The sequence below is a fragment of the Penicillium expansum genome (assembly GCF_000769745.1).
Source record: "Penicillium expansum strain MD-8 chromosome Unknown contig231, whole genome shotgun sequence".
Classification (NCBI taxonomy): domain Eukaryota; kingdom Fungi; phylum Ascomycota; class Eurotiomycetes; order Eurotiales; family Aspergillaceae; genus Penicillium; species Penicillium expansum.
Window position 1 is genome coordinate 82,302 of NW_015971375.1, and position 12,645 is coordinate 94,946.

General features: G+C 46.7%; 4 protein-coding genes across 4 annotated transcripts; 2 read left to right on the plus strand and 2 right to left on the minus strand.

Moving 5' to 3' along the window:
• Positions 1-510: 510 nt before the first annotated feature.
• PEX2_070890 (putative aldo-keto reductase (AKR)) lies at positions 511-1,527 on the minus strand (the record flags this gene model as incomplete). The annotated part of the gene is made up of 2 exons (XM_016744360.1): positions 511-1,203; positions 1,270-1,527. 2 exons carry the CDS (start codon positions 1,525-1,527, stop codon positions 511-513), a joined length of 951 nt encoding a protein of 316 aa, XP_016596927.1.
• A 1,295-nt stretch (positions 1,528-2,822) lies between these two features.
• PEX2_070900 (putative GPI anchored protein) lies at positions 2,823-3,512 on the plus strand (the record flags this gene model as incomplete). The annotated part of the gene is made up of 2 exons (XM_016744361.1): positions 2,823-3,141; positions 3,196-3,512. The coding sequence occupies 2 exons, from the start codon at positions 2,823-2,825 to the stop codon at positions 3,510-3,512; spliced, it is 636 nt and encodes a 211-aa protein (XP_016596928.1).
• A 349-nt stretch (positions 3,513-3,861) lies between these two features.
• On the minus strand, positions 3,862-5,259 carry PEX2_070910 (DUF3431 domain-containing protein; the record flags this gene model as incomplete). The annotated part of the gene is made up of 3 exons (XM_016744362.1): positions 3,862-4,063; positions 4,122-4,673; positions 4,745-5,259. 3 exons carry the CDS (start codon positions 5,257-5,259, stop codon positions 3,862-3,864), a joined length of 1,269 nt encoding a protein of 422 aa, XP_016596929.1.
• Positions 5,260-9,082: 3,823 nt separating this feature from the next.
• Positions 9,083-11,025, plus strand: PEX2_070920 (uncharacterized protein; the record flags this gene model as incomplete). The annotated part of the gene is made up of 3 exons (XM_016744363.1): positions 9,083-9,394; positions 9,520-10,033; positions 10,103-11,025. The coding sequence occupies 3 exons, from the start codon at positions 9,083-9,085 to the stop codon at positions 11,023-11,025; spliced, it is 1,749 nt and encodes a 582-aa protein (XP_016596930.1).
• Between the last annotated feature and the right edge of the window lie 1,620 nt (positions 11,026-12,645).

Here is a 12,645-nt window from a genome sequence, read left to right on the forward strand (position 1 = left end):
CAAATCAAGGACCAGCAGTGATTAATACTAGGCAGATGACGCTCAATGGGCGCGTGAATTGTCCAACATCCAGAATAAGGCGGGAGGCTCCAGCAGAAAGCGCCCACTGGGCGGTGAATGAGTTGATATGCCGAGTATTATGTCTAGATGCACCAACGTTAGAAGAACTGAAAATAATCAAACGAATGTACAATTTTGTTAACAAAATGAATATGACCTCTTATGCCACTCGGCGTTCCGGGGGAGGCGTTGAATAAGTCAGCAGGATGGGTGGTGACGAGTACAAGTACCTCATATTACCATGTGATCACGCGTGGCTATCAGGTATCAGTACCTATAGATGGACTGCTATGTGGAATTCTAGAATTCACAATGGCAATGTCAATATCAATAATGCCATTTCATGTTTATATCCTCTCAGGTATCTGAATTTTGCAGCAACCAACTACCATTAAGCAGTACGCAATTGCCCCCCTCCTTCAGAAGCATTCACACAGCTCACTCGATAGTTCATATGGAACTAGCTTCCCCTATCAAATTCTGGAACTCCGTCAGAATCTGTTGCCATAAGTCAGGGTGCCTCTGCGTAAAATTCTCGACCTGTTTAGGAGCAGACAAGTCTTCCTTCATGCGGGACTCATCCTTAGTCCCATTCAGCACCGCCACATCCTTCAAGCCCATGACTAGAGTATAAAAGGCAGCAGCCGGGGTTATGTTAACATGGTGACTAAGTTGCTGCACTGGCTCAGAGCGCACGAGGTCCGGATTCGCTGTCAAAGTCCAAAAGCTTTGGTATATGACCCGATTCTCGCGGCAGAACGCGCGCAGAGGGACATCAAACAGAGTGTCCTCGTAGAACCTGTTCTGTACCACTGATGGCTTCACAGTTGTCTTGGACGAGGTACACAATTCTCGAAGTATAGGCAATGTACAATTGGAGATACCTAAATTCCGGATACGGTGGGGGACATATGTCTCGAGGGCGTGCCAAGCTTCTAGGGTCTGGGCTAAAGTTGACAGTGGCGAATGGATGATCACTGTGTCAATGTAGCTCTCATCCACGGATATGGGGTCAACTTCTGAGCGAAGATTGTGCAATGATGATTTGATAGATGCATGGACCTGATCCGTCACCGTCGCTGACGGATCATAGGGCATATTGGCCAGATCCTGTGCCGAGACAGGACTATATTTGGTTTGTACCTAATTATAGTTAGCTACCAAATCCCTAAATCTATTTAAATTAAAAAATAGTAACTGCTCACTCACGTATATGTCTGCTCGGCCGACGATCCCATCAGCGATTGCTCTGCGAATCCCATCACCAACGAGATCCTCTTGGTAATGGCGGGGTTGGGCCGCTGTGTCCACAGCCCGAAAACCGGCTTTGATTGCGTTGTAGACCAAATCAGCACTGCGTTCTTTCTTCCAGGCTGTGCCGTAGACGAAAACTGGGATGGTGGAGACAGTGCCTTGAGTTGGACGCAGGCAGTACTTTTCCCACATATTGCTGACAGTCCGAGTCATCTGTGAGAGAGAGATCTAGAAATGGTTCGTAATTGACTGGCTTTGATTGAGTGTGTAGGAATCAGAGCAGAAGTACATCTAACTTAGAACTGTTCCCAATGATGTTATGATTGCGGGGTCCACTTCAACGCTTTTCTTACTAAGTAGAAACCCAATTGGAAGGTTACCTGGGTACCTTCAGGGCTGGACGATGGAAGTGATACTTTGCCGGTTATAATATACTGGAGAGACTATGGTAAATTCACTAGTTCTACTCAGAATGCGGCAAAAATACTGATAGTCACATTAGTCGGATTAGCAGTCTACCAAGTCACTTATCGAATGGTGTCGATAATGGTGTCGATAATGGTGTCGATGGATGAATAACAAGCGTTATTTCAAGAACTTCAAGAATCCTGAAGTCTAGAGATTAACTCACATAACATGTATGGCCAGCTGTATACTCTCCAATGCTATCTATATATAGCAGAATGGTGGATGAGCTCGGCTATCGGCAACCCGCATAGGCATCTTCTTTCATTCGATACAGACTCAAACCTGATTTTTGTTCTGAAGCTCAGAGCTCTGTATGGAGTACTCTGTACTCCGTATAGTACTCCTCATAGTCACAACAAAGAATGTCGATTAACCTATAGTCAAGGCTGCAGCATTTCCTGACTAATATGCACCGATTGGCCCCACAGCGTGGCTTAGAGCCTGGACTTGTATAGGATCTTCGGGGTGAAATAAGACCCTTGCTTGGCAAACTGAGAGAACTATGAAGTAACTGAAGAACATTTGTTCAAAGGTAGGTCAAACTCAGTTCAGGGATCGAGCATAGCCACGGTGTCTGCATATTGATAGAAAAATATATAGAACACACAACCTAAATGCACGATATTATTAGCACCATCGCGTTGGTATTTCTATTTAGGCTCTTGGCACAGACTTGGCTGATGGTATAAACCAGGCAGCTGCTTTTACACATTCAACACTGGCAGTTCCCCGCTGATCGGTGCATCCAAGTTGCACTTTCAAGTTGATCTTGTGGTTGACAAGGGTGGACACACTTTGGGGCTCAGTCCGCTTTCTATTTCAGAACCCTAACTATGTGTGGGGAGTACCGACAAAGTAGATCATCTTCTACATCGATATAGGATGCAAAAGCAAATACCAGGTTGCTTAGAATGGGCTTGGCGAACAGAGTTATACCAACTTCAACATAAATATGTCTTGAATCCCCGCCATTGAGTTCGGTCAGAAATAAAAACACAACCAAGTTCGTCTACACTCTGCAATCATCAGCATCAATAATCATGCGTACTCAGCAGCTCCTCCCTCTTTGTGGCCTCCTACTTGCCAGCGTTGCCATCGCATCCAAATTGGACCACGACGACGTCCCCAATCGCTGCTGGACTGTCTGCAGCTCTGTCGTCGATATCTCCAAGAGTTGTGATACCAAGCACGAACGAGATTCAGCTGAAATTCAATGCATTTGCGATTGGGACGCTGCCCAAACCCAGATCCCGCTCTGCTCAGCCTGCATCACCCAGTATCAAACCGACAGGCGCAATCGCAATATCACTCAACATGACGATGATGACGATGATGACGATGATGACGATGACGATAACGGTATGTACAATACGAATATATCAAGATACAAAATGAATCTAATGCATTGATCAGAGGCCCTTGACCTTGTCCACTCTTGCTCGCTCACCACGACTACTTATAACTCTGCCGCTGCTACTACTGTGATTAGCACATCTACTACCACTGCTGGTTCAAATACTGCCACCACCACAGACTCTTCTAGTACTAGTGGAACCAACAGCCAGGATTCGACCTCGTCTGTCTCCTCGGGATCTTCTGATTCCGCTGGTGCCTCGTCGGGCTCTGCATCCTCTCCCACCCCTACTCCTGGTGCTGCAGTTGGTATTTCGGCCCCCGGAGCTGCATCCATGGCAGTTGTCATGGGGCTGATGGCTTTTGCTTGGCTGTGAGAGCTTCGCCAAAGATGGGCGAGTAAAGAAGTACACGGGGATTTTATGAATGTGTTCAATGCCTTCTTTTACATACGCAGATGATATCGATGAGTTATGTTCAGTTTGAGATAGTCTATGGTATATGCAATTGTCGATTTTGTGTTTTAGAAAAGACTCCAGCGAAAGAAAGTATAGTTATGGTCGAGTATGCTTAGCGAGGGCCTAGCGGTAAATGGTTAACCTCGGGAGTAAGCAGAAAGTGGAAATAGCATACAGCAACAGGACTAAGAAGCAGTTACATTGAACATTAAGACAAGTCCAGGTATTGGTACATCCCAGAAGCTCTATACACGTTAGATAAATACAATCATATCTCATTCACAGGTGTTTCCTTCATAGGCGTTTCATGTGCGGGTGTTGCATGCGCAGGTGTTGCATCCACAGGCGTTTCATCAACAGACGTTTCATCATACCAATTGCCCCAGAAGTCATCATCAAAGAAATCATCGGGTGGCTCCTCATAATCCATGGCATATACATCCTTGTAGCACTGTGCCTTTGCAGGACAACTATTCACGCTCGAGGGTTAGCATCCATTAGCTAGACATTTCTTGTGTTGTAACTTACAACACGGGATCCTGCCCGAAAATGATGTGCCATATGTACTCAAAGACACGACCACTCGTCTCGTCATCCAACTCGGTTGTCATAAGCCAATGATGATACGACTCATAGGCGCTCCGTGGACGTTGGAGAACCTGCTCCCTGGTCACAGCGAACTGAGCACAGCAAGGCGTAGCAACAATCTCAGGTACATCCGTGTTGTTAAAGATACGAATCCAAGCACCCGCAAAGGCAAGCTCGGTAGTGCGACCAGCCGTTTGCCGGAATGGCTGGACCTCATCAGGACATCCGGGACTCCAGTCGCAACGTAGATTGAGATATCCAACTTGTCGGAGGTAGTCGAGTTGCAGTCTTTGGACGGTCAACACATTGTCCTGCTCCCAGAATTCGACATGGCCGCTATATTGATGAGCGTGGAGGAAGACCATGTACTCGGGCAATTTTTCGTAGTTATCTAGAATGTATTGCAGATAGGCACTGCTTTCTTTGCCTTTATTTTGTTCGACTTGCAGAGATGCTTCGGGGTCATCGACAAGGTAGACTGCGTGTTGCCATCTAAAATTCGATTTCTGGATTAGCATTGGCATAGTTTGTGATCGATTAGTGATTGGTCTGTGAAGACATACTCTGGTAGCTCATCCTCAAGCCAATTAGTGTCTTCGTATGACATCTTCCCCAGAACTATGACGCGATCCGATTTTGGAGTGGCCTTTGGACGACGAGGAGCAGTAGACGAAGGTGCCATCACATCATTATGCTCCGCCGGAGCGATTAGTTGGGCATCGTCAAATGAGGTTTCTAAATCATAAAATTTGGGTGTCCCTCGAGATCTGAAGAACAATTCTCCCGCCCATTCAGCGCCGGGGACATCGACTGGGATGCGCTTCGGTTCCGGATTGGCTATCACTGGACGCGGAGTTGGTCGGGCCGTGGGGGTCCATTTCCTTCGGGTTTGGGTACGTGAGGCTGGTGTCGCAGTATGGGCCGAGACCAGCTCGATATATGCATCGCCATCTAGAACATAGAGGTCGGAAGTGATTCCATCATTTCTCCATTGCAAGATGGAATCAAGGTGAAATTTGACCAGAAACAGGGTTATAATTAGCGCAATGGCTATGGCCGCTCGTAATGGAGTCCGCATTGTCCAGCATGCGGCGAGTTGAAGATCAGAAATCGGATTAGATCAAATAAATTGAACTCGAAATCGAACTCGAAATCGAGATCCAAGAAGCGAAAAGCCCGCACTTTTAAACATACGTTAGTTATCCACTTCAAACGCCTCGGCCGTCAGCCCGTCAGCTTGGCCGCGTGGTTGCTGCATGAAGTATACGTACCCTGTCTAGACAGTATACTATCTGCTTTTTCCTTAGAAAAGCACGTTTAGACCTAATATATTATTGGTTTCCAAGCACTTTTTATTAGCTTCAAGTGAAATAATCATCACTATCTACCTAAGGAGGTCTTAAATGCGGCGAGTGCAACCTCTTTCCATGTGGGTCTGACACTCGTCACTCATTCGTGTTGAATATCGGATCTTGTTTTCGTGAAACTGTCGATCTTTTTTTGGAATTCTCTTGACCAAATATACTACTTTGTACTCTGTAGACAATATTTACTCCGTACATAGCCATGCATGTTGTTCTGTTGTGTGTTCTATAATATAATACATTGACTTGAAACGAATTTTAACTACTCCGTACATAAGCTGCACGCAATCAAAAGTAGTTTAAAATGTAACCTTGGAACGTTTCAAACGGGCCAACGGGTCAGATGGGTCAAATAAATTGAACATTACAACATGCATTATCGGTTTGCCCCTACGATGCACAGACAAGGTATGTTATACGTCAGACTTCAAAATGGTTCTTGGCCTGGTTTCTCAGGCCCCCATTGCATAACTAGTTAGGTTAACTAACTATGATCTGGGCCTTTGCAGGTTTCTTGAAAACTAACCAGCCTATCGTTTCAAAGGATGTGAAATATGACTCCAGCTTATATCAAATAATTCATGGCTGACTCAGAATGAATCGTGTAGACACAAACTTGACTCAGTTCGAAGATCAAAAATGGATCTATTGGTAGAAATATGTCTCACCTTCCAGGGGGAAGCCTGAACGCTATCAGCCATGAAATGTAAATATGTTGTATTATTGCTTTTGCCTGGCGTACGGAGTCGTTGTAGCTGCCTCGCGGGTAGATCCTCATATCTCGGAGACTTTCTTTTTTATCATTTCTTTTTTGGGGTTCATTTTTCTGGCTTTTCCTTCCAAAGAGAATGATTCTACGGAGTGCTGCGTGTACGAGTTGCAATTCAAATCATCCTTCTACTCTTGGGCTTTTTGGTGATCAAGTCAGAGGTGCAAGTGTGGCCTCGTCCCTTCCAGTTGTGTATACAAAGTTTTGCTTCCAAGGTTGTTCCTTTCACCTCAGGGGCTAATAGCCTCTATTACCATACCTGTTTGGGTTACGGAATACGAAGTACAACATACATTTACTTGAACAATATTTCCATATACGGATAGAGCTAGTCAGGGAGTCCCTTGCCCTCTAAGTCACAAATTTCTCCTGAAACGTGGATTTGCTTGCGACCCGACCCGAAGCTCTGTAGATCAATCAGACCTTGGAATCCACTACCATAATCCTCCCCCCCCTGGTTTTGGGTTGATCGCAAACGATCGTCTCAGCCGGTCACCAGGTCAAGTATGTTGTAGTAGAGAGCAAGATCGGAAGTGCACCGAGGCAGTGTCATGTGCAATACTCCGTATATATGTTGTAAGCCCTCTCAGCGGCATCTCCCATCAGGGGAACCTATTACGGGTATGACAGCCGAAGCGAACCAGACTAACCCAGAGCAAAACGTTCCGTAGTCTTTTCTAGTCTTTTCTAGCGTCTGAATCGAGCGACTTTACTCCGTACGGAAGTCGGAGGAGTCAATTCCGAGTGCGATTGTCGTACTCCGTAACCACGAGCCGGGGAGCTCCAGAGCTCCACCCGGGATCTGACATTGCCACTAAATGTTCTAACCAACTTCTAGCGGGTTCTAGCTGGACCACATGAGCCTCTGATGGGCTTCGGCGCATGCGCTAGAAACGGGGGATGCGCGGATCGTGGAGACTAGACGAATGTTCCAATTTCGTGGAGTGGGACTGGCACAAAATGCTAGCTTGCATATAGCGTCAAGTAGCAGCTACAAAAGCCGATGGGGGGGGGGGGGGNGGGGGGGGGGGAAGAATAAGGTGGCCTATCCGACTGGGCCGAACCATTAAGGAAAGTTGTTAAAATAACTTGGTGGCTTCTTCATAAGGTGGCGAGTCACGACTTCGCCTTGGGAAGGATGGGGCGAAATGAAATTAGGGGGGGAACTAACTTCAGGAGTAATAATAGTAATAAGAAGTAATTATAGAAAATCCCCCTGAAGCAGAAGGAATATTCAGAGAATACGGAGTACGGAGTACGGATTACAGTAATTAAAATGGAGCGGAGACCATGATAAATACTCCATATGCATTTTCCGGTGGTGTGTCAAATATAGAGAAATCATATACAAGTCGGGAGTGAACCCCTTGCAAAGCACGAGGCAGGGCGCGAACCTTGACTTCTATACGTCAGGCAACCCGTGGGACTCGTGCGTATGCACATAATTCCAGTAGTAATACTCCGGTGAAATGGAAATATTTCCCTTGTATTTCCCCCAAATCTTTTCAGGGATGAGAAGTAATAAGTTAGTGTCCACGGCGGGGTCCTCTAAATCGCCTAGTGACGAGCCTAACGAGGCACCGGCGTCTTGGTAAAGGACTAAGGAGCATTAGGAAATGGGATAGGAGCCGAGTGACTAGAGCGGTTGACCTCTGATTTGATAATGGGAAAGACATGCCCAGGTGGTTCCCTCAGACTCCAATTTCCAGGGGAAAGAGAGACGGAAGAAATTGTTGTATACCAGGATACAATATAGTAAACTTTATAAGGGGACAAAGGACAGAGTACTAAGTACTCTGTACGGAGTATCATGTTACAAATTAAAGAACTAAGCAATATCTTTGTACTAGGGCTGTGCTCGCTGTCATGCAGTCAAAGATTAAATAGTATAATTTCATTGGTATATCCACCTAAAAGATCCAGGGGCAATAAAAGTTGAAGATCTAATATAAAGAAGTACTACGGAGTATACGGAGTACTATTAGTACTATATAAGTGCTATAAGTGCTATAAGTATGGCTATTCCTCCTTTTGATCCTATTTTCTTACTGGTTTAATTTGTTGAAAGTATCCTATTTCCTGCATATCTAACTGATCACCTGCTTTTTCGCCTTAACTTGATCTCTTCTCTTATTCTCTTCTCTCCCTCTTCTCCCTCTTCTCCCTATTCTTCTCCCTCTACTTAACTCGCCTCCTTACTCCCTCCGTTCTTGGCGGATTTGTGGACCGCTTTTCCTCATTGAATTCCTTTTTTCCCTCTCTTCTCCCCCGCTCTCTTGTTATTCTATTGAGAGATCTGTTCTCGGGTTTCATCTTTCATCTTGGCCTTTTTTATATTGGGAGAATATCAGTTCCAGGGAACTCGGACCCCAAAAACAACCCAAACACCAAGAAAAAAAAGGAGAAAAGAAACAGAAGAAGAAAAGAAGAAAAGAAAAAAAGATTGCCCCTTGAATGAAACGAAGCATTTAATATTCGTGATATTTGAAGATATTTGCCTCTGTTTTCTGTGTCTTTGGTCTCTTTTGTTGGTCTTTGGTCTTTTCTATTTTTTTTCTTGTTCTCCGCCCAGAATCTCCCTCCGATCGGCTTTTAGGCCAAACTTTTCCTCCTCCTCCCAAACATCCGCACAATCCCGTCCCCTCGACGGTTTCTTTACTTCAAAGCCTTGCGTCGCTCTCATGGTGGAGTAGTGACAATTATTTCCTTAAACTGGTTTGGATTTCACATTCCTCGCTCCGGAATTCTCGATGAGTTATCAACAAGACATGTATCACGATCATTCTGCGCGTTCCCCTGGGTCTCAGAGGCATCAACAACCCCTACACCGTCAACCTTCCCGACAGTTCGACGCATACGGCCCTATGCCGACCAACATGTACGAGCAGGATCAGATGCGTTATGAGTCTGCTCGCCTCGAACGTTTGAACCCGTCCCTGCAGAACAATTATGGATATGATATCTCCGGCTCTCAGACCTGGAACCCTAACGGTTTTGCCAATGCACAAACTCTTGGGGGAATTCGCTCGGCTTCCGCTAGTTTGAAGCCTAATGCCCGTGGACGTGCTGGCCTCCCCACGGTATGTTTTGTCTGATTCGATATCAGATTCCCCTATCTTCTCTCCAGGTGAAGGAAAAAAAAACGGAAAGAAAAACTAACAGCCTTCTCAAGACATGGTTGGATCAACAACCGAACATGCCTCAGGCATTTTCGAACCTGGGCCCTGGTCCCATTCAGAGCAGCGCCATGCGACCGGAAGCCTCCGCTTCGTCGGCCGACGACGACGAATTGATCCCAACCGCGATTGTCATCAAGAATATTCCCTTCGCTGTCAAGAAGGAGCAGTTGGTACAGTTGATGACGGAACTCAACCTCCCCCTTCCCTACGCATTCAACTATCACTTTGACAATGGTGTCTTCCGTGGTCTGGCCTTTGCCAACTTCACTTCCGCCGAGGAGACAGCAACCGTGATCGAGGTGCTCAACCACTTCGAGCTACAGGGTCGGAAACTGCGAGTCGAGTACAAGAAGATGCTTCCCTTGCAGGAACGGGAACGGATCGAACGCGAAAAGCGGGAACGCCGTGGCCAGCTGGAAGAACAGCACCGCCCGATGGGAGGTGGCCCTCAACTCCAGACGCAGAGCTCCATGTCTTCACTGACCTCGCACATCCCGGCGACCTCCCCTTCGCCCGTGTCCCAACGTGGCCAAAAAATTGGTGGGTTACACTCTCCTTTCGATGTGGAAATTTTAACCCGTCGCTAACCAATTCTCTTCTTGTGTACAGATGTGGACTTGAACGACACCCAGACCCTTTCCTATTACTCCCAACTACTGCTGTTCAAGGAAGATACTGTTCGCGATTCTGTCATCTTCCCGCACAACCTCACTCCCTCCCAGCGTCGCACAGTTCACACTCTGGCCCACAACATGGGCTTGGGCCATGCTTCACGTGGCAGTGGCGAACAGCGCCAGGTGCAAGTCTTCAAGATCGCTGCAGGTGCCAATGTCAGCCCCCCGACCTCCTCAATCCCGCCCTCTGGCCAGTCAGACAGTGGTCGCCGCGGCCTTAACCGGGCGGCAACCATTGACTTCAGCGAGGCTCGCCAAGAGGCTGGACCTGGCGCTTTCAACACGTTGCGTGGACAAAACTCGGGCTTTTTGGGCGTGATGGACTCTCCTGGTAACTTTGCCAACGGCCAGAACCTGCGAGCGGCCAAGTCCTTTGCCGACCTGCGATCTTACACTCCTTCGCCCGTGCCTTCCTCCGCTAGCTTCCCCGCCGCGTTGCAGTCCAATGGCACCCGCCTCCAATATGATGGTGCGCCCACTGCTACTTCCAACACTCCGACCCTCACCCCTGCCCAGTCTGGTTCCTCTCTTGGCATGCAGCGTGATGACAACCTGCTGGTCAACAGCTTAGGTGGTCTTTCCCTCGGCACTGGTATTGGTGGCCCCAACTCGAGCCCGCGTCGTCTGAGAGGCATGTTCTCTTGGGAACAGGACAGCCAGCAATCTAACGCTGGCGCTATTGGTAGCAACCGCGGTATGGGCATGGGATATGACGGCCAGCAGGAACGCATGCCCGTCCGCCAACCCCGTGGGCCGACCCCGGACAAGGGTACCGGATTTCGCCGCCAGAATGGTCACCAAGCCCGTGGAAGTGATGAGCTCCGCACCAACTCCGGGGTAGAAATCATTGTGGAGTAGAGAACATTGGACGAATTTATTGAAGATGGCGACTCCCCTTTTTATTGCCAGCATCCGACTGATTTGCCGCGAGACGAATACGACTTGTATTACGAGTTCCTGTTCTGCGAATTACCGGCTTACGATTCGATGAGGGATGACGAGATGACAACAACCAAAAAAAAGACCAGAAAATCCTTTGTTTCGCTGATCTAGCCAAGTTTTAGACGTTTCTTTCTCTTTTTGGGGCAGCCCAACACGCGGTTTGGATGAAATGCTTTTTGAAAATCCCCGACTCACACAGTTTCACGAAGACTCTTGACCTGTTCTGGACTGATATTTTTTTTTTTTTTTTTTTTCCAACACTTTCTGATATTGCGGGCGCCTTGCATGCAAATCCATGGATTTCTATTTATGCTGTGTCGGAACGAACTCCACGACCCCGAACGCCTCCTGGTGATATGGGACGCATACGAAGAATGACACAAAAGACCTTTTGCCCATGGCAAAAGAAACGACAATACCAGCATCTTGCATATTCTTGTCTGTTTTAGTTTGTACATGGGGTGACTCGCATCCGTTTTAATGTTTCTGGCCCGTCTTATCCCGACAACTGCTTTCCCTTGGGAAATTCATGTTCGGTCTGTCCGGTAAGACGGTTGTGACATGTCTGTTTCTTCATTTTACTCTTTTTGCTTTCTTTCCCGCGTGCTTTGACTGCTTTCCCCTTTGACCGGACGTCGTTCGTCTCGCGGAATGGTAAAATCAGGGTGAATCCACAACTCTGTTGTTTTTGTTGCCCCAAAAATGAACCAGCTATATTGTGATTCTGCTACCTTCAATTGTGCCGATTCTACAGATCTACCTTCCGCAGTGTGAATGCATATTCTGCATTCCTGTGTCAGTGATGTTGATATATTTCCCAACTTCCATTCTGGAGGCTTGAATCTTCTTCATGTTTGGTATCTTGCAGTCCAGGGATCCTTTTTTTTCTTTTTTTTCATTGCCTTTTGCCTTTGTACTCAGATTCTCACAGTTCAATCCATGTACCTTCTACCTTACTTAGATCCTACCAGTAGGTAGGTCAAGATCATATCTGTGCGTAAATATTCTGGTAGAATCTCAACTTCGTACTTTTAACCTGAATTTCTTGGTCTCGTCGCTACAGCGATCTCTCACATTACGAACGACTCTCATTCCACCCAAATCGTTATATATATTGTAAGGAATCAACCCCAAAATTGAGATGCCAAGAAACAAATGACGCGGTCCCATATTGTTTATCTCTCGGAGTTATGCATGTTGGTCCCTGTCGATCCCCCGTGGAGCTAATACACGCCCTGATTATATATATGCAAGGTCATTTGAAGTATTTGTCCAATACAAATGTTTAGCCCCTCAAGAATGTGATATAGTTGGTCCGATCACGGAAGCACTGGGCCCGGATTTTACTCTACAATATATTCCAAGGTCCACGGGTGGCACATGCAAGTTTATAATCGCACAATTACTAGTAAATGAATGGTGAAGCACATCGAATCAGTAAAAATTCCCACTACCAGGATATCCCCATTTTCCCATTACAGCGCCCTATGAACTCGAAATGAAAAGAAACACGATTGAAAGCAAAGACCGGGGAAT